Genomic DNA, 20,402 nt, shown 5'->3' on the forward strand with positions numbered 1-20,402 from the left:
CTTTTGGTGAACTTAGCAAGAGAAGGGCACAACGAGCATCTGAGCCACTGCAAGGGAAAGAGGGTGAGGCTTTGGGTAGTGATAAACAAGGGAAGAAAACAGGACAGCTCTGTTCAGCAGCAGCAAGCTGTGAGGTCAGTTCAGCCACCCCAGACCCGTACTGCGAGTACAGCAGATTTTTCTATAGAGGTGGACATCACTCAACCCATATTTTAACCTGACTTTGTGTTCTGTTAAGGACATGGTATTCAAGGCAAAGATGTCTAAGGATCACCAGTGGGCTCAAGCTCCTCAGAAGAAATTCTTTAAAGAGGAGCTCACTGCCCAGATATGTTGTCTAGGGCTATTCTGGGAACACAAAGAGCAGAGCTACAGCATCCGGCAGACTTCTAGACCAAACAAGAAAGCACCCAGAGGCATCTGTGCATCGCTAAGGTTAACTGACCACAGAGTGAGATTTTTAGTTGATTTGTTTAATGTTTGTACCATTCTCAGGTTATTTTGAATCTGGACTCCGGTCTCCTGACTCCCAGTCCACTCCTATAAGGTACTTACTACTACAAAAATTATAGTACACTTCAAACAACTTTAATACTTGCTTCCAAAAAGAGGCAAAGGTGTTTTAATCTTCAAATGACTGTACCCTCTGACAAAGGTAGGGTACAGACGAGATGGAGCTAGGTTTCTCGGAGAAGTACAGCAAAAGGACAAGAGGCAATGGGCAGAAGTTACAGCAGCAGAAAGTCCAACTGGACATAAGGGAAAAAAATCTCCCCAGGAGGGTGGCAGCCCTGGAACAAGGCTCAGAGAGGCTGTCTAACCTTCATCCTCAGCGATTTTCAAAACTCAGCTGACTGAGGGCCTGAGCAACCTCATCTAACTCTGAAGTTAGCCCTGCTCAGAGCAGGAGGTTGGACCACAGACCTCCAGAGGTCCCTTCCCACCTAAATCATTCTGTGATTTCATCAGCCCATATGGTACCAAGAAAATAGACTTCACGGTATCTGAAATATTCTGTCAGTTTCTAGTAGTTCAGCAAACACAGCTTAGTGTCACCACTGGGAAACATTAATATCTTAATATCTTAATGTTGCCACTGGGCTTTACAGTTGTAAATTTAAGACCAATTACAGAGACACACTATAATTCAGTGAAGAACCATTAGTTGCCTGCTGAGGCAAACCACTATATTATCACCTGTAATCTCACTGGCAGTCAACAGCAGCAGAGATTATCTATATATATATGTCCCAACCCTCACGGAATAATCTTAGGCATACTCAAGAAGTTGGTTCACTTTAATTTGAACTCAAAATACTACCCACCTGGGATACTGCTTGCATAACCAGGCACTCAGTATATGGGGAAAATAAGCTCCATCTTGTAGTGTATTTATGGGATTTTTGTGTGGATCAACCCTAAAACTTCTTCTTTTTTTTTTTTTTTTGAATACCAATTATACATAAAAGTTCTGATAAGGTAAAAATTAAGTGGGAAAGACAGCAATATGTGAACCCCCCAGCAAGTACCACTGAAAACAGCCAAGTGCACAGCCCCACATCCCAGTATTTTTTGTAGCTCACACATCCAGTTTCTATGTAGTAAGAGCAATGGAAGAACAGATTATTTAAGCACCAGCTAATGATGCAAACTAATGACATGGCCCAGCAGCAGGCCATGTATAGTGGTCATATAATTATATAATTTCTCTTAATTCTAGGTATTCTGATGTTCTGAATTCATGTCTATTTTTGGCCACCAATTATGTCTCCAGCAACAGCATCCCTCCAGTACCTGACAAATTAAATCACCAGAACTGCTGTCAAATGCCACACAAGCACCTCTGGAAAATTATTGTAAAATTATGCAACTGTTTATTAAAAATGTACTCATTCAAAGGATACAAGATACTAAATGTTATACCTTCACAACAACATCTGATCTGGGGAAGATCCAGGAAGACTGAAGCTAATAAACCACTATTCCACACCTTATGGAATTAGTGTGATTGTTTACAAAACCAGAAGTGGGAGGATCATGTTATGGCAGGAAACAAAATTATAATCTCTCCAGAGAACTGTTTTATACCCTGGGATCATGCCTTTGTTCATATCTCCTTTCTAAACACAGCTCATTTCAACTCCCCCCATCCCATCGCAACTCATTACAAATATTCTTCTAGGCTGCTGGTAACGTTAGGCTCCAGCAAGTGGGGTTTTGACAGAGGAAACACACGTCTCACTAACATTACAATTAATTTGTCGAGGAAATACTACAGCAAAGGAGGACATTTGATGCCATTTAGGCTTTCAGGTGTCCCAAGAGCCCAGGTACTAAATAGTCACAAGGCAAGATGCAAAGTTTTGACAAAAGTACATGAGAAAGTAGGACACAAAGTAGAAATTATTTTTCACTAAGGCAAAGCTGCAGTCATCGGTGTATCACAGTCACAAAGATATTTATTAATCGACTGAGAAGGGTAGACAAGGGTGAGACGTGATGAGGCAGATGAACATAAATAGGATTTTCCTAGGTGAAGTCAGGAGATGACTGGAGAACTTAAATATTCTCAGTCAATAGGCAGCAGACTGACAAAGTTCAGAGCAGATAAAGGCAAAAAATGCAAATTGAAGAGCTATATGACAGCTTTAAATTAACGGCACCAACTCAGAAAAAGTAACTGAAAATGATTTTAGACAGCTCTGGATAGATCTTGGCACAAACACGCAAGGCAGCTGAAAACAAGCAAGGCGTTAGCATGCGGTAAAGACTACCATGGGGAATAATGTCCTGGGTGCCATAGTCTCACTTGGAATAGTGTGTGAAGCACCGGGATGGTGAATGTGAAGGAGAATCTAATGGTTCAGAGAATGTAAAGAAAATGATTGAAGGCCTGGAAAATCTCACAGCAGGAGATGCTGAATAACTGGGATTATTTTAGGAAGCAGATGAATGGGAGGAAAAAAAAAAAAAAGGCTATGAAACACTGAATGGCCCGGAGAAAGTAGGTTAGGAGTGTCTGGTGCTACACATTGAGTTGTTTGAGCAGAGTAGCACAGGCTCCTCAAACCATAATTTGGCTGTGCGGCTTACAGCACACCACACTCCATGTCTTAGAGTTTAAGCAAAGGCGTCTCCAGCCTGTCAGGCTGTGATTTGCCCCACACAGACCTCAGATCTGATGCTGTGTGGCCATGATTCCCAAACATGTCTTTTTTGATACATTTTAATTTTTTTTAAAGAGTCTGACAACACCACCTGTTCACTGCCATGATCCTGCTTGTTGCTCCCATCTCCCATCACAAAGTCCTGCCTGTTGTCCGTGCCCACCTCCAGCACGGAGCCCACGGTGACCAAGGGAGCAGACCTCACGGAGCTGTGCAACCAGAGCCTCCCCACCGCAGAAGGTCCTGCAGCTGCTGCCTAGAAAGCAGGGATGGGAAGCGTGCCCAGCTTTCGCAAGGCAATATAATATTGTAGTAGTTCTACAAGCATGTTTTAAATTCCACTTCTTTCTTGTGGTTACCCACTGTTTTTAGTGTTCACACTGAACAATAAATTCAGCTGAACAGCTAAAGAGATGTACCAAATGGGAAGTCCAGCAGCCTATCTCACCTGAGAAGCAAATTCTCACTGCTCTATAACTCATGTCCTTTTCAGCTTTTTCCAAGCGATTGCTTTGCTTCAGGTGTCTCATGCACCTATGGCATATTTATGTAAATAATACATGCTGTCTTTTTAGAAGTAAACCATCACATTGGGAAGCATGCACAGAAGAGACTCAGACAAACGCCAGCAACATTGCAGATGCCACTACTCTTTTGATTTTGTAGGAGTAGAGACAGACCTTATGTTCTCAGATACAGCTTCTATCCTCCTGGAGAACAGCCCTTCCCAGCATTGTGTTCTCTGCACCTTCTGGGCATTTTTTATTTATATCTTTGTTGATCCAAATGTGAATCAGTCTTAATCTAGCTTCTTGACTAGCTTATGGGGAAAAACGAAGGTCTAGCCTATAGCAGAAAAAACTCCAAATGAGCTTTTCAGGTCCCTGCCAGGGGCCTCCAGACACCGCAGGGCACCAGGCTTTGGAAGAGATGGTCCTCTCAAGGGAGCTTGGTGCCACAAATGGCAAGGGAGAAAGTGGGAAGAAAAGCCTTATTCTGAAAAAAAAAAAAAAAGAGAAATTGTTGTTTCCTAGGTGATACAACAAAACCTGGTGGTATGCATGAAATATGCATTTGGTTTCCCAAGGCAAAAAACTTGAAAATTTCCTTTGAAAAATGAAGAGCACCACAGTGCTCAGAAAAGATGTATTTTTCTATAGGCAGAAATGACCTGCTTCTACCTACACCAACTGCGAGAAAGCAAGCACATGCACTTCCCATCAACAAGACTTCAAAGTCTCTTCACAGACCTTGTATAAAAAGAGCTATAAAAGCTTCGGTCCAAACAGATTCACCGTTATTATTCATCTCAAGCTGTTGAAATTAAGACCCCACGCACTCAAGCTAAAGAAAACTTTACCAGCAGTTATCAATACTTCAGGAGCAGTTCCCCGGCTGGTGAGAGTTGGTATTACTTCACCAGAAAAATGTCAATCATCAGCTAAAAAAAATTCTATCTCAAAGAATTTAATGGTTAGCAAATATCTTGCAGATCATGAGACATGTTCTATACATAAACATTTTTAAATACATGAACTCCAGGCTTAACTTGTGTCTATTCAAGTTGCCCAGTACTTATCCTTTTAATTTCTTTTCTTTCCAAGGAAAGAAATGTATTAGACTGCAATTATCTGAAAATTTTAAAGAGCAGACACCTAACATTGCTGTTGACAGTCAAGAACTACTTCACACGTGGCGTAATGATTTGGTACCTTACTGAAAGCTGCAAAGGAAGTCTGATGCTGTTCCAGAAAAAAAACACTCACCTTAACTCACCAAGGTGCTCTCTCATTACCACTAACACCTTCCTGCCTGACTAAAGGACCAACAGTAACAGCACATTTTTTGCTCAGGAATCCTCAAATAAGCTGAATCATGAAAATACACCATGAATGAACTTGAGCAACCTTATTCTGTGGACTGATACTTGTTGAAGAGCATTATTTAAGGGAAGCAATGAAATCACCTGATAATTAATCACATTTTCATTTCTATAACTCACTAACTCACTCTTCAGTCCCCTGCTAAAGCTTCACATGGACCAAATTACAGCTTCGAAACAAACAGCCAATTTGCAAATCCACAACAAACCAGGTTTAGCATAAGAAATTTTACAACCTTCTCTGCAGTGAAAGTCACTCCCTTTCAAATGTGCTGACCACCAAGACAGCCTGCATGTGCTAACACCAAGCGCCATACTTGTGCAAATAACATTTGGTATGACATAAGGAAGTTAAAGAAGGATAAGGCTAAAAGTAAAAAAAAAGTATTATTTTATTTATTTAATTTTTAAAAAAGAAAAGGGAAGAACATAGCAATCAGAAGTTGTTCCCCTTGCCCCACAGCACTAAAAGCTGATCCTCAAGACTGCTGTTACTTTTTGGGTAAGAGGCAGAATGCTACAGCTTGTATTTTTGACATGAGAAACACCTTCATTTTAAAAAGACAGCATAGGATATAAATTGTTTTATGTGAAGAGTAAAAGAAGGCTAATGTTGTTTTCAAGGTAAAGACTGTGTTCTTGTAGTCAAGGCCTGGAGCCGCTTACAGGCTCTACAACACTTTTCACTGTTGCTTGGTCTGCAAATCTGATGTTCAAATTTAAGGTATAATAGATTACCTGAAGAAGTGCATTAGTTGGAAAGTGAAATGGTAAATCTTGAAATGTCAAATCTTTGTCTTGTTGGCTTTCAAAGTTCAGGATTGTTTGTCTTCTCTCCTTTGTTCCCTTCAGTCTTGCCTGGACATTTCTCATCCGTACAAGAGGGAAGACAAATGGTTCACTCAAAAAGATATTACATCCAAGCATGGATTTGAAAGGGGTCATTTGCTTTTGAGTTTAAACATGGAGATATACTGAAATCACCAGGCTTACACACATCATTAAAGATCCTACAAAGTTGCAGTCTTGTCCTCAACAGCAACACTGAAATGATTTTATCCATTTGTTGGAGGAGAGGTGCTCCTATTTGCTTCTTTAAGACCACCATTTTCCTAAAGGAGATGCTGTAATTTCACGAAATTTAGCTATATTTTTTCTGTCTAACACAGATCCTTAAGAATGAAGACAAAAAAAAAAAAGCATGAACAACCTCAAAGACTCGGGCACAGCCGGGTTGTGGATGAGTAGCAGTTCCCCCGTGCCAGCTGACCCATCACGCAGGGCTTTGTGCGCATGTCTCTGTTGGTGGCTGCAGGTCAGCTTGTCTTACATTAGCCCTGCTGTCTGAACGTACGAATTTGGCTGCCATGCTTGTGTGTGTGATTCCTCTACCGATGATTTCAAAAGCCATGCAAAGGTATCCCTAACTAAGCAGGCAAGCGGAGGATTAAGCCTGACCTCTCTGATAGAAGAAAGCGACCAACAATTTAACCTTTAAAAAGATCAAAAAAGTTACAAGATAATTTAAAAAGCACAAGACTGCAAATCTATAACCTTGCAGTCTCTGCTGTATTTTCTGACTTCAGCTGAGCTACGTTTTTTAGGCACCCATGGTAAGCTAAAGCTTTCTTCCCCTCTGAGAGCACTGAACCTTTCAGGCTCAGGAAGAAATCCTCTTCATGATAAGTAATACCTATTCCATCTCCAGACTGCTTTTATTATTGAAGTGCTGGGACACCAGCGCAACAAACCCACCAGAAAATGGATTTTTCCAGCAAGTAAACTCAGTAACAGGATGTATAAAAACAAGGCCTGTTCGTATGCTCAAGGACTTCTTCAAACACCATAAACAAAAAGGAACGGCTCCGACACTTGCCTAAAGGCAGGAGCTCTGTGCCTGCAACTACTGAACAGGATAAGGTACGGATCTGTGCTCCAGAAACCTGCTTTCCCCTATGCTTGCACAGGAGATTGTCCTCCAAAGCTGACTCAGGAGCAAGTGAGAGAAACATACAGACTTAAAAGCTTAAAAGTTGTGTAATAGCGAGCAAAATTAAACTCCCACACCGGGTATGCATATATTATACACACACCCCCTGAGTAATTCCCCCCACTGTCATTCCATTCCCATTCAAAACAACAATTCCTACAATCACATCTTTAAGAGCTGAATATTGTATTTTCACAATTACTCCAGCTTAGCTAGAAACAGCAACAATTTGGAACTAGCTTATTAAATGAATTAGAAGAGGAATTATTTTGTCTTCAGCCTGAAGTGAAAAAAAACAGGGTGAAATTCTCCTGTATCTCCTTGTCCCTAACGGAGGTTCCAGCCAAACTGCTGCAAGATTGTAAGGAAGAGGTTTGGATTCAGACTCACCCAATCCTCTTTTAATCCTAACAATATAAATCAATATTCACTCAAAACACTCATTCAAGTAGCGAAACACACTCTTAAAGAGACCATGTTAAAAGCAACAGAATAGTCCACTGAAATATTTTTGTTTGGAAAGCAATAAGAGGTTTCTATTTTTATATACACAAATCACCACTGAATAAATAATATAACTCACTAGCAAAGAAGTTTTGTTATAAAGTGAGATTTTATGCTGCAAAATGAATTTTGTTGTTACTGTTAAATATAATATTTGCAGAATCATAAATCATTATCATGCACATGCTCCACTTCTGGCAAGCGGGGACCAACTGCAATAGCACATTTTTAGAAATAAAAGGAAGATACAGCTTCTTAAAAACACTTGAACATCAGCAGCCCCAGCCTGCCATTGAAACTGTTTTTGTCTGTTGGCTTTGTAAAATTCAAAATATCCTTTCCTGACAGACATTTAAAACTAGCACCATTTAGATCATTATGAACTACCCATAAAAAATTATGCAAGCAAATTTTTCTAATTAGTTTTTTAAACCATCCAAACGATTTAACAAAAAAACAATTCTGCTATGAAAAAAGTCAGACCCAAATCAGTTACACAGAATCAAGTGAATTTATTCACACCTCTGACACGAAGAGGCCACAGAAGCCACTCAAACCAAGCACCTTTTGATACAATAGGTTCAGAGGTACGTATCCATCAAAAAATCACTGATACCGTTCGTTGAAACGAGACTGCTTTGAACTGCTGCCTGTTAAAGCATCTCCAGGATTACCTCCTCACCCTTGGCTTCCCAAGATTTCACCTTGACCGCAAGAAGTTTCCCCACCCAGCCCATGTGTCTGCAGACCACGCACATGCCGGTTACCTTGCGGACATGACAGGAGAAGAGCACGTTCATGTACTTGTCTTTCCGTTTCAGCTCATTGGCAACAGGGATGAAAGAGCCTGTGGTCTGAGGGTTATCTGGTTTCTGAAAGAGCAAAGACAGGCACATAACTCTTCTTTCTTACTGAAGAAAGTAATTGCATTACGTCATGGTGGGCCAGAGAGAACTGCAGATGCATCACCGCGTCCGAAGGCTTCCTCCAGTCTCTGCCTCATCAAAGAGCGGCAAAGCATCTGGAGTTTTATGTGCTTTCTGAAAAAAAAAACCCTTAACAAAACAAAATGCTTGAAGGAAGGACAGAGTAAAAGGAAGCAATGCAACTTGCCTAGAGAGAACTTCTTTGTTCCTTTTCATTTTATGCTATTTCTTAACATCCCATTATACCTAGAATTTTAGTTTCACATCGACTTCTTTCCTAGCTTTGGCCATTTGAAGAGCCAGCTGATGGCATTACTCATTATCTTTTAATGCTGCTTGTGATGCTCAAGCTATGCTTAGTATTCAGAAAAATCACTCCTAGTATAGTAGAAGTCAAAGACTCTGAAACTATATAAACCCATTTACAGAGGAAACTTTAAAGTACTTCTCCCTCCCAAGAAACCAACAGTCACTTTTTAAGATTTCCACCCTTTTAGCATTCTAAGCCTCAGCCATTGCGTTGATGACTTCACTTGTACTCACCAGTGCGATGTAATTCCCCTCCCATGCTCTTTGTAGGCCAATATCAGCTCTGTGACCCTTCAGCACTTCCATGGCAGCAACCTTGGCCCTCAGCTGAGGTAGGACTTCTGGTGGGACGCTCCGGATGAGTTCACCTGCTCTCCACCTGCCACAAAACGCCTGAATCAGTTCCAGTCTGTACCAAGCACTCTGAGGACTACTTCTGCCACATCAACAACAAGGACACCCCTAGACTATAAATGTCAGAGTAAAAAGAAGTCCTTCCATTGCATTCATAAAGCTGGAAACGTCAGTTATCACTTTAAAGTCACATATCATCTCTGACTCCCAACAGATTTGGCTGGTGTACTCCTCATCCCATACCCAGAAGTCAACTACTGGCACATCTGTTTGCAATAAAGTTTTTGCAAGCCCATTTTTTGGCTCATTTACAATATCATTCTCCTTTAATCGCTGAATTTGGCCCTACAATTGAAACCTAACCAACTGTGACATGAAACAGGGCAGGGCAGCCCATCCATTACTCCATACCATACTCCAGCCTTCAGCAGCAACACCAGGCCTCCAGGATTAATGCTATGAAAAGTCTTTCAGCAACTAAAATTTTGTAGTTATGATAATTGAGCTTATTCTGAAAGCAGGACTCTCTACCCAGATAGGCTGTGGATGGCTTTCAAGAGACAGCTGGGGAAAAAAAAAAACAAGGCTAACTTGATCTAGTGCTGGTGGTAATCCCCCTTCAAGCAGATGGCTGGACTGGAGATCTCTAGAGGCCCCATCCAGCCAACATTTCTCTTGTTCAGCGATTTTCAGAAGTCATCATTTTTCAAATTGGAATCGTAACTACTTTGCCTACAACTTACCAGAGAAAAAAGTCACTAGCTTTTAGATATTAGGAGGTTGTAATAAAGGTATAAAATACCTCTTCTACACATAGATATGGGTGAATAGCGGAACATTGCTTATTCTACTGCAGAAAAATACTGGCTTAGTATAAGAAGTCTTGAGGAAGTCGAGAAGATTCCTTTTCTCTTCCCCCTCATCTAACAGCAGCTGCTCTTTTCTTTTGAAGCCAACCAGAAAGGGGGCAAGGAAGGAAATACAACGTCCATCCTGACTAAATCTTTGAAACAGAATAATTATTTGCCTGGTCAAGGGTGCCAAAAGCCACTGACATCTTCAGCTATGATGTCCAGTTAATGTTCTTCAGTCCTTTTTTCAACTTTTATGGAACAAGCAGTAGCTGTTCACTCCTCTAGGTTACACTGAAAAGACAAGAGGTTTTCTTTTGTACCTATGGTAAATGGTCTGGAGAGCCTCTTCAAATCGGCGCAGCACTTTTGGTGGAGTGGGCCACTGCACATGCTTGCCATAATCCTTCATTAGCCTCACATTGTGAAAGCGTCGGGCAACCTCATGGATGTAGGCCTTCACTTTGTAGCGGCGGTAATACTTGAGTATCGTGAGGGCGGCCTTTGTCCTCTTATAGCGAAGGCGAGCCAAAGTGCCCCTCCAAACCTAAGAGTCAGTGGAGAAATAGTTTTAGCAATAAAAAGCATGATATTTTTTTCTTTCTGTACTCCTATACTGCTGAAATCCATAAATATTAGTTTTATTTTGAAGGAAGTGATTTCTCTGTACTAATCAAATCCAATTAAAATATGACTGAAAAACCACTCTGTTTACCAGTGTATCGAGAAACAATTTTAACTCTGATTAAAAAAAGATTGCTTTGAAAATAGTTTGGGGAATATCCATTCCGGCTGTGCACTGAAAAGCAAGCAAATAAGCAAAACAAATGATATTCTCCCAACTTGCCGGACGGAAGGCCAGCTCTGCCAGCTTTGCTGCGAGTCTTATTTGTGCCTGGAGAGCACCACAGGCAGAAAACACGCCATGTTCTGGACTTCTTCTGACACCCCATGCAAAGAGGCACTCTGGGACTCGGTGCAAGAAGACTGCTTGCAGTGCTGACGTGACTGTATGTTGCTACCTTAACTCCTATCTTGAAGACCGCCTGCACAACAAAGCATGGCAGTGCTCAGCCAGGCTGGGCAGGTTGTGCTGTTTGTATCCTGTAACCAGCGAAATGCATATTCACCTGAGTACTCTCAAGATGACATGCACGTCCCCAAGGGATTCGTCAACAGCTGTACTTTCCATCTAATATAATCTGCCAAGATGAAGATTGTATTTTTGTTTCCTTGTAGAATTAAACTGGAAGGATAATGAGCCTCCTGCATACGAAGAGTGCTTTGCTGCTCACTACGGGCCCTGCTGGAGAGTTTATTTCCCTCTTGAGAAACATCCCATAGCACCATTGATGCATATCAAGCCTTCTATTTACAGAAGAATTAATTAATTACCTGAGGCAATTTCCAACATGATATTCGTTTTATGAAGCTGATGTCAAAGGTTCTCTTGACAGCTTTACTGATAACCCTGATATGTGGCTGACAAAAACTATATGTAGCAAGCAGTATAGCAGATGTGAGGGGCTGCTCTTCTCTATACACTCAAAATTCAGAGGAAATAGAGCGTTTGGGTCCCAAGCCCCTCAAAAGCAGAGGACTCTTCTTCCAACCTCTGTCAGAGCAACCCCTCCTCGTTCCCCTCTGGCCTCACTGTCCTTGCGTGGGATATCTCCTGTTCACAACAGACATGACTCACGTGGCTCCAGCAGAGCCTGGGGAGTTGCTTGAGCACCCACCGCTTCACTGGTGTGTTTGATGCTCCATAAAGCACATTTAACGTTCTAACACGCCAGAACAGAGTCAAGACCCAACACAACACTGCCCAAACATCTGAGGTAAGGCTGAGCCAATCCATTCCTCAACCTGTATTTTATCATGTCCAAATGACTGTAAGCCTACAACCTCCAACATTTTATTCCAAGATAGAAACCAGTCATCGAAACACTATGAAATCACTCTAAACCCTATGCCATTCTGTTGATCATTTACCATGGTGAAAGCCAAACTGCAGCTGCTAAGTCCCGTACAGCTGAGAAGCAGACAGAGCCCAGCTTACTCCTATACTGTACGTTGTGTATTGGCGGTAGGAAGAGGAGGAAGGAAATTATCCTGGACAGCAAAGTGTAGGAAAATGAAGTAAAGCAAGCAACTAGGTGAACAACTGAACACATGCAAGGTGACTGAAGGCAACGTCCTCCTTATCAGACCCCAGCCCCTGCCAGGAGCCACTCTCCTAAGAAGGGTGTGGGAATAGAGAGTATTTCAGCAGTTGAAGGGGAGAACTGGGGAAGTGAGGCATGACACAGGACAGTGAAGGGAAAGGTAAGAGCAGGAAGCACAAAAAGCAGTCCCTGTAGCCACAGCAGAAAATCAGCACTGCTGTATGACCTGACAAACAAAACCGGCAGGAAGAGAAAGCGTGGGTTAAACAGTGAACAGTGAACTGGTACTGAAAATCTCAATGCTGCATGCATATAAAATAATGTATAACACTTTCCTCATTTATTCTTTGAAATCATTAGACAGATTGAGGGAAAGCAGCATCCTCTGCATCACATATGCTGTCCTTAGTAGTCGCTTTTAGCACACTCAGTTATAATTGTAGTTTTAGTTCTATGTAACCTGCATATCACAAAGAGATACAAGAACATTGCCATATAAAGGGCATCAGAGCTCCTGAGAACCTCAGGGCTTCCTGAAGCCACAAGCTAAAACCAACTTGCACGGGGCATGGGTTTCACCCAAAGTGTGTAAGGCTGATTTAAACCTCTCATTTTCATGTCTGAGGGCATATCAGGTTCAGAAACTGTATGAATTTAACAGAATCAGCAACTAGGATAAAATAATTGAGCATGTAAAGAGTACTGAAGTAATTTGTGCCCTTTTTCAAAGAAAAGTGAAGAAGACTTGGATTGCTCGAGACATTTAAACATAGACTGAAGTATCACAAAATGTACCTGCAAGGAATGTATGGACAGTAAACAAGACAAACTAGGTAAAATCCTACTGCCAACTTCTCATTTTTTAATTTAGTAAGAATAGAAATGAGGAACAAAGGGTTCCAAGTCACAGCTAAACAGCCTTCTGAATGATATAAAGGATCCCAAGAAAAGAACATGCACGGTAAATTTGTGTAAGCTGCTGAAGACTTTGCAGAGCTTCACTTCTGTCAGGTTTTTCCCAAAAACATTTTGAATTGTTTTTAGATACAGAACAAGGTCTTGATTTTGCTTCCTTGTGCTTGAAGTAGGCACGCTCTTGAGGGAAGTCTCTTGCTGTGGTTATTTTTTACACCAGTCAGACATCCGTGGAACAAAGGCGCTGTAACAGATTGCCCCAATGTTGTATCAGCTGCATCGCTGCAGAAATTGGCTTCACAGCAAGAAGTGTCACAATTGCTACAAACACTAGCCTTCCAAATCCAATTATCCAGCTGAGGCATGCCCCTTGGCTACACACAAGCAGTAAACTATTAATGAAAAGCATGTCCTCAAATCAAGTTGTCATAACTGGATAACCTCCCTCCTTGTAAGGGCCTTCCTAATAGCCACAATGGCAGTGCCTCCCAAAAGTAAGGAGAAAGCCAAGGATAAGAACAAACTTCTCCCAGGGAATGGGGTACAACTATTTTAAAAATTAATTGTTTTTCTGGCTTGGTGGTTTTCTTTTCAACCACAGGGCTCATTTCTGCTTAAAGCAGTCCATCAATAATGTTGAACTGCCAAGGCAAGCTGACTACCTGATGGTCTAGCAGAGTCTTCCAGAAACATGGACCGTTCAAACCTACAAACAAGAGGAGGCTGTCAAAGCAACCAACTCCTTGTTCAGCAGCCACTTTGTGTACTCTGCATTGTGTAGTTGTGAGCAATGGGTCAGAACCATACACAAGACAAACGAGGATGCTGGAGTGTTTCCTACCAACACGCACCTTTCTCAGGCTTGAATACTGGGAGAGCAGCAGCTCTCTCAATGTACCTTTTCAATTCCTCCCCCCACCTCCAGTTCATAACTCAAGAACATCAAGCACTGTAAAATGAAATTAAAGATCAAATTTCCAGAGCTAAGTTTATCATGGCATTTAACAGATTCTCATGTTGCAAAAGCTACTTTTCTGTTACATGCTAGAGGACAATGGTAGAGCCAAGGCCAAACATGGGGGACCTGCATGCCAAAAACCCAACAGAAAGATCTGTGCATTCAGGATTCTACTTCTTTCTTGTGGCCCTCTGTACCCAAGATAATGTCCAATTCATTTTCATATATAGTTCAGAAAGGATTCAACAGCTCCCATGCATCACCGTTCTGAAACTTGACAACCAGTGAGCAGCTTTCAGCTTGAACTTAAATCAAAACTACACACCAGCAAGCTGGTAGTTTCAGCACTTGCATTTAGCAAATCTTGCAAGGACAGGGTCAACAGGCCTGAGAATCACAGTGCCCTGTATCATTCCTCCCACAGGCAAGAATAAAGTGATATTTCCTTTGCCACCTTTCTGTGACTTTCACTTCTGGTTAACCTGGCTTCCCATAGAAATGAGACTAAAGATAACCTTGTCCCCATCTGACCTCCTGAAATTGCTGCGATATCTTCTGAATCTCTAGCCAGCTTCAACCAAATCTGACAGAGGAACAGAAGACTCAAAGAGGCAAGTCCATATATCTTTCAGGAAAAATCAACAGCAGAGTAGAGCAAGCCTCAAATTAGAGTGACATTGCTGGAAATGCTTCAGAATGAGCTCAAGAGCCATCTGCCTTCTTTGATCTCCAAATCCCAACCAGCACACACGAAGCTCCTAGCTAGGCACAGCCGCACCAGACTGCATGCCAAGCCAAACAGGTAGAGGATACCACAAGGATCTGGCAGTATTCCAGGGGGATGAGAAGGTGGAGATGTGTGGACACAAGGGAAGGAGTGGAGGATACGATGAAGACTGGAGACTACTGGCAGTGAAGTGGTCACAAGAAGAAAACTGATTGTTGTCATTGTGGGGTGTCAGCAGTGTACAACAAACCCATAGGAAGCCAGGCTCACAGAAAACCTTGTTTGATGACAATTTTCAAAGTGACATACTGAAGAGCAGACTCCAAAGCAATCAATTTTGTCACCAATTAACGCAGTGCCTAGTGACCAAGCAAGAGCAAGAGACATCGTGCAGGACACGCTATTGAACAGATTGTCCTTTACAAGAAGAGCTGCCCAAGGAGATAAGGCAGGGCAGGGTGTAGGAAGGGGAATAACCAGCAGCATGTGTTGGCTCCACAATGTGTGTATGCACAGGAGGGGACCATGAGTAAATTAAGGACTCAAGAGCAGAGATGTGTAACTATGGTTATGTTGAAAATGGAAAGAAAAGGAGGCTTTAGGCTTTTTAAAAACAAACAAACAAACAAGCAAGCAAGCAAACAACAAACCAAACCAACAACGTTCCTCCTCATCCAGTCCCCACCCATGGTCTCTCCTCATCTCTTTCAATACCTCTGCCTTCTCCTCTATGCTTTGTCCTCCTAAAGGTCAGGTGAAGAAAAACTAAGGGCAAGTGAAATTATGACTAAAGGGCTAGGAGGATGGAGAGAAAGGAAAAGGTTGGAAAACAAAGTCTGAACAACACAAGAAATTCGGTCAAAACTCCTAAACATTACAAAGAGTATTTATTTCTATGGCTGCTTCCAGTGAACAAGAGTTCCTTGCTGTTTGCTTTACCACAGTCCCTTTTACTCCTTCAGTTATGCCCACTGAGGTGGAAGTGACGACTGGGACCACAAAAAGCTCCAGACCAAGAGAAATCCTCCTGCACAGCTCTGGGTGCTCAGTGATCCCATCGGTGGTCCCCCTCCTCCCAGTGTGGCAGGTGCTTTGGTAGCTTCTGAAATTGGGGCTTGCACAAAAAGAAATAGAGCATTCATCCAAACCAAGAGTCACATCTTATCTTATGGGAAGTACTGAAATATTTTATGAAGCATGTTTAATTCACATGTTTTCTGATTAAAATTTAATAACTTAAAATTCAAATGAATGGAAAAGGAGATCTGGACATGCCTTTAGAATCTGCTTAAAAACCTCAGTGAGCTTCTAAGCAAAGTTTCTAAGATTAAAGCAACCTAACACAGATCAAGTCCATCACCTTAGCAGAATATAAATCCTATATACCAATCGATACATTATAGGCTCGTTTGCAAACTGCAGTCTGCTTCCAAGCTCAGAATTTCCCATTAAAAAAGGTGGTGGGGGGAGGGTGGGGGGTGAAGAGGAAAGAAAGGAAAACAATCAAACCGCCCCTGCAGAGCACGGGGAAAACCAGCAGACCAGGCAGGGTGGGCCCAAAGTGCCGAGACTGCCTCGCCTGCAGGTCTTCTATGGAAAAAGGGATAATCTAGATTTGACCTAGATGCTGCTATCTCTGCGAATGTAGAAGAAAACCCACACAGCACACAATCTAAACATATGAGCAAGCAAACAAATGCCCAGAATTCAGCAAACAAACTGAGCTTGTCTAAATTAAACACCAGTGTTATATTTTTTGAGCAGTTCTGCAACTAACTAAACCTTGGAAAACTATTTCATGCTTGCCGTATGTAATACAGCACACCTCCTCCCACTAGGCCTCCTTCGCACTAGCCTGAACTGTTTCGTGATCAATATTTCATGCTGCCCTAGCACAAGCTGCCCTCCAGGCATCCAAACTGAAAAGAATAAAACAAAACCTAGCTAGAAATTCACACAGGCATGAACCTTCCTGCATAGCTTTAAAGGATCTCAAACAGGAAAGGTTATTAAATATTTAAGTCCATAGTGCAGTGCAGAAGCTGCATGCAGTTCTGCCACAGGGTCCTCCGAGGCATTGCAGTTAGAATAAATGCTCAAATCTGAAGCAAGCTTTAATTATACTATTCCTGATTGCTTTTGAAAGGGGTCACCTCCTTGCAGAGCACAGATATGATGGAGGGGCTAATATTCACACGCAGCACCCACTGGGTACTTGCACACACCACAATTTGTGATCTGCAGTTTCCCAATTCAAGTAAATTCAGATCCCATAGAAGCTTTGAGGCAAATGGTTTTAAATCAAAGCCTCTCCATTCTAATAGATCACATTACAGAGCATATAAGCAGTGAGTGGGAAGAGCTGCTTAATTTACTAAATGATATTTTCTCTTTTCACATGAGTCAGCTGAACAATGTTCATTCTATCACTCTGCTTAATAGAAACAATATTCCATGAGCTAGGAAAGAGAGAAGGGTCCCACTCGGAGATTAATTAGATCATATTAACAAGACCATGTCCAAGAATAAACATAAAAATTATCAAAGGAACGGTGGTTGTAAGCCAGTTGCACACGTGAGACTCATGCACGTACACATGACGTGCTGGATGCAGAACCCTAACCGAGCTGGTCTGGGCTTCTCCTGCAGCTCGTTCTGCTGCTCAGCAACGGCTGCAGCAAATGTCATGCTGCTGCACCCGTCCTCCTTCGAGGCCAAGTCTGAGCTGCTGCTGCAGTTCAGCCTGAATGCCTCAGGAAAGCTCTTTGCCATCCTACTCTTACGGAGTTGTTAGGTCCACTTGGTGCCCTTAGCAGTGCCCCACTGTCCTGACAAAGGACATCCCATTACTCCATCCTGGTTGCACTCTACAGAATTTCCTGCCTCTGACAATGACCAGGGAAGGAAGATGTTGGGAGAAAGGAGATAACTTTATATGAACAGATCAAGAGAACTGCCAAAGCTCCTGTATTAGGGAACTAGAGAAGTTTGCAATCACCAGAATTGTTGCTGGTGGACCTTGGCAGAAGGCTGCTGCCATTAGAAGGAAGGAACCTTCTCTCATTCCATGAAAATGCAAGGTAGAGTTTTTCATGATGAAGATATCAAAATACAAGTTACTTCATGATTTTCAATGTTTATTGCTGGTAAAGACTGCAAGGACAACCAGAAGCACAGAACAACCTCCAAACATGGAGAAGTTAAATATGCTAGGACACTTCTCTGTGGGAAGAGAGGACTGAGAGGGGATATGACAGACGTCCACAGAGCCCTGAGTGAAGTCCTGCCTTGTCAGTACAGGAATGCGTGGGTATCAAGTGAAGCTGGCAGATGCCAGGACACAAACAAAGCAAGATCTCTCCATGCAGTGGTTAGCTGAGCTTGCCAAAGAAGGCTACAAAACCTAGAAGCTGGTGGCACATGTTTGAGAAGTTCAGGGAAGAGAAATCCAGCAGGTGTTATTGAATAAAAAAAACCCATGTCCAGCTCACATCATCCCAAGTCCAATGTCTGAAGGGACTGGGAAAGTATTAAGGAGAGGTATGATGCACACTTGCCCTGCTGCTGTCCTCCCGAGGCATCTCTTGGAGACATGACCATGGTCCCGATGGACCTTCGGTCTGATGCAGCACAGCAGCTGCTACAGTTTAAAACCTACGTCTGTTTAGTGAAGTGGCTGAGGATTAAGCTCCACCTACGTTTCTGAAGTTGTGACAGCACTGTTTTGTTAACAAGACTTTCTAGAACAAAGCAGATACAGGGAAAAGAGAGTCATGCAAAGACCTAGAATATGTTACTTACCTTTGTCTAAAGGACACGAACACCACTAAAACATGCATTTCTGCTAGGGAGGGCAGTTTTAATCATGGTTGGGAAAAAAAATAATCCAGAAATATTTCAGCAAACACAGATCAGTCACTATACGCTTATTTTTGCCCAAAAGCCCCATAACCAGTGTAAGTAGCTCGCTGCCCATCCCCATGAAAGAGTGGGAAAGCCCCTCAAAGGGACTGTGATTTACACTGCAGTGCTCTATTGGTAAAGAAGATACACACAGAAATTGTCTATGCATCTCTACCTTATTATAGGCACAGTTCACGTGATCCTGGTATTTTTTACTATCACGTTAAATTAAGATCTTTCCTACGTTAAGGTTGCTGAATGCTATTTGTGCTTGCTTGTACTTCAATTTACACCATACTGGCAGTATTTTTACAGTTCGAACAAGCCTTAAAGATACCTTGAGGTGCAGCAGATCAGGCACAACAAAAAATAATTCCCTTTCATGAAAACAAGGAAGCATCAGTAGCAACGGTTGCAGAATCTGGTCTTCCCAATTTGTCTGTGATACACATGAATAAGCATGAAAAAAATCCCCACCCAAAACCATGAAAGGAGAGTTAGAACTTAAAATACTCAATTTACAAGATCAGAACTACAAAAAGTTTGCTTAACAAACAAGGGACTGCAGAGATGTTTGCTGAAAGAAGCCTGTTCAAGATGGGGAAAAAAAGCCACATTTGAGATTGGGATTTCCAGAGGGACATGGGGACACAGCATTCCACAATTCCTCTGATCCGTTACAGAAATCAATTGAGATTCTTTCTAAAGTCCTTCTGACACGTTCTGCAAACTGAAATCAAGTAAAGCAAAACCTGAACAAGCAGGTTGGAGCAAGCAATGGGCAGCATTAACACCTAACTGCGGGCTCTGCAGCTGGCTTTGCAGTCATAATTTATGAGAATTTACAAGCAGTGCTGCAAGAAGCAGAAGATCAAGATGAAGCGTTTACAGAATCGGGCAGTTACCTGCTCTGCCGCGGCTGCTGGGCACTTTGCTTCTGACTGGGCTTATTGAAGTCGTTCATGCACTCACCAAAGCACAAACATATTCTCTGTGATGCTGGCAACAGGCTTAGGGAAGAGTTTGAGTTGGTTCTTTTTGTTAATGTTTTTCCCCACATGCATGGGAGTTAACAAACCAAGTTTTAAGGTGACTCTAACAGCCATGAAGCTCAAGGTCTCAAAGCTGAGATCCTCGAATAGGCAGTTGCTCCATCATCCAGCTGGGCCATATTTTTAAACAGTGATGCACACACACGGTATTCTCTCTCCTCCTCCCTTGCTCAAGAATAGATGGATATTTATATTTATTTAGACTAAAGCATATTTTCACAATATTTCCTAGGAGAGGAAAAAGATAATAAGCAAGTATCCAGGTGCCCCATTGCACTGCTGCTGAAAGGGTAGGATCCATTTCATCCCTTTTTGCTTTCTCCCATGGCCATGTCCCTGAGTCCCTTTTTTACCAGCATGAACGTTGATCTGAAGGAAGGTGAGCTGGTTGTGGAGCTAAACTTGCAGAAAATAGCTTCTTTTCCTTTTTTTTTTTTTTTTGGTAGTAGGTAGGTTGGTTTGGGGTTTTTTGGGGGGGTGGGTTTAGTGGTTTTTTTGTTTGCTTTTTTGAGTTTGAGACGCCTCAATGCATTCACACTAGAAGCAGACAAGTGATGCTACTAGCACAAGCAGCATGGGCAAAGCAGTCGGATCAGTCTGCTAAAAAATCAGCTTGGCCACACCGGCAAGTGTCACTGTCAACACAGCAGATACATCCAATTCTTCATTTCACTTGGTCCTTCACAGCACCCACATGCT

General features: G+C 42.2%; 1 protein-coding gene across 1 annotated transcript in view; it reads right to left on the minus strand.

Moving 5' to 3' along the window:
• Positions 1 to 20,402, minus strand: part of MYO1D (myosin ID) — a 161,957-nt gene that overhangs the window by 66,124 nt on the left and 75,431 nt on the right. Inside the window, exons 17-19 of the mRNA XM_030021143.2 lie at positions 10,307 to 10,530; positions 9,013 to 9,157; positions 8,311 to 8,415 (exon numbers count right to left, since the gene is read on the minus strand). Coding sequence (XP_029877003.1) covers positions 8,311 to 8,415; positions 9,013 to 9,157; positions 10,307 to 10,530 — 474 coding nt within the window. The remainder of the gene's footprint in view (positions 1 to 8,310; positions 8,416 to 9,012; positions 9,158 to 10,306; positions 10,531 to 20,402) is intronic.

This window comes from Aquila chrysaetos, chromosome 8 (genome assembly GCF_900496995.4).
Source record: "Aquila chrysaetos chrysaetos chromosome 8, bAquChr1.4, whole genome shotgun sequence".
NCBI classification, from domain to species: Eukaryota; Metazoa; Chordata; class Aves; order Accipitriformes; family Accipitridae; genus Aquila; species Aquila chrysaetos.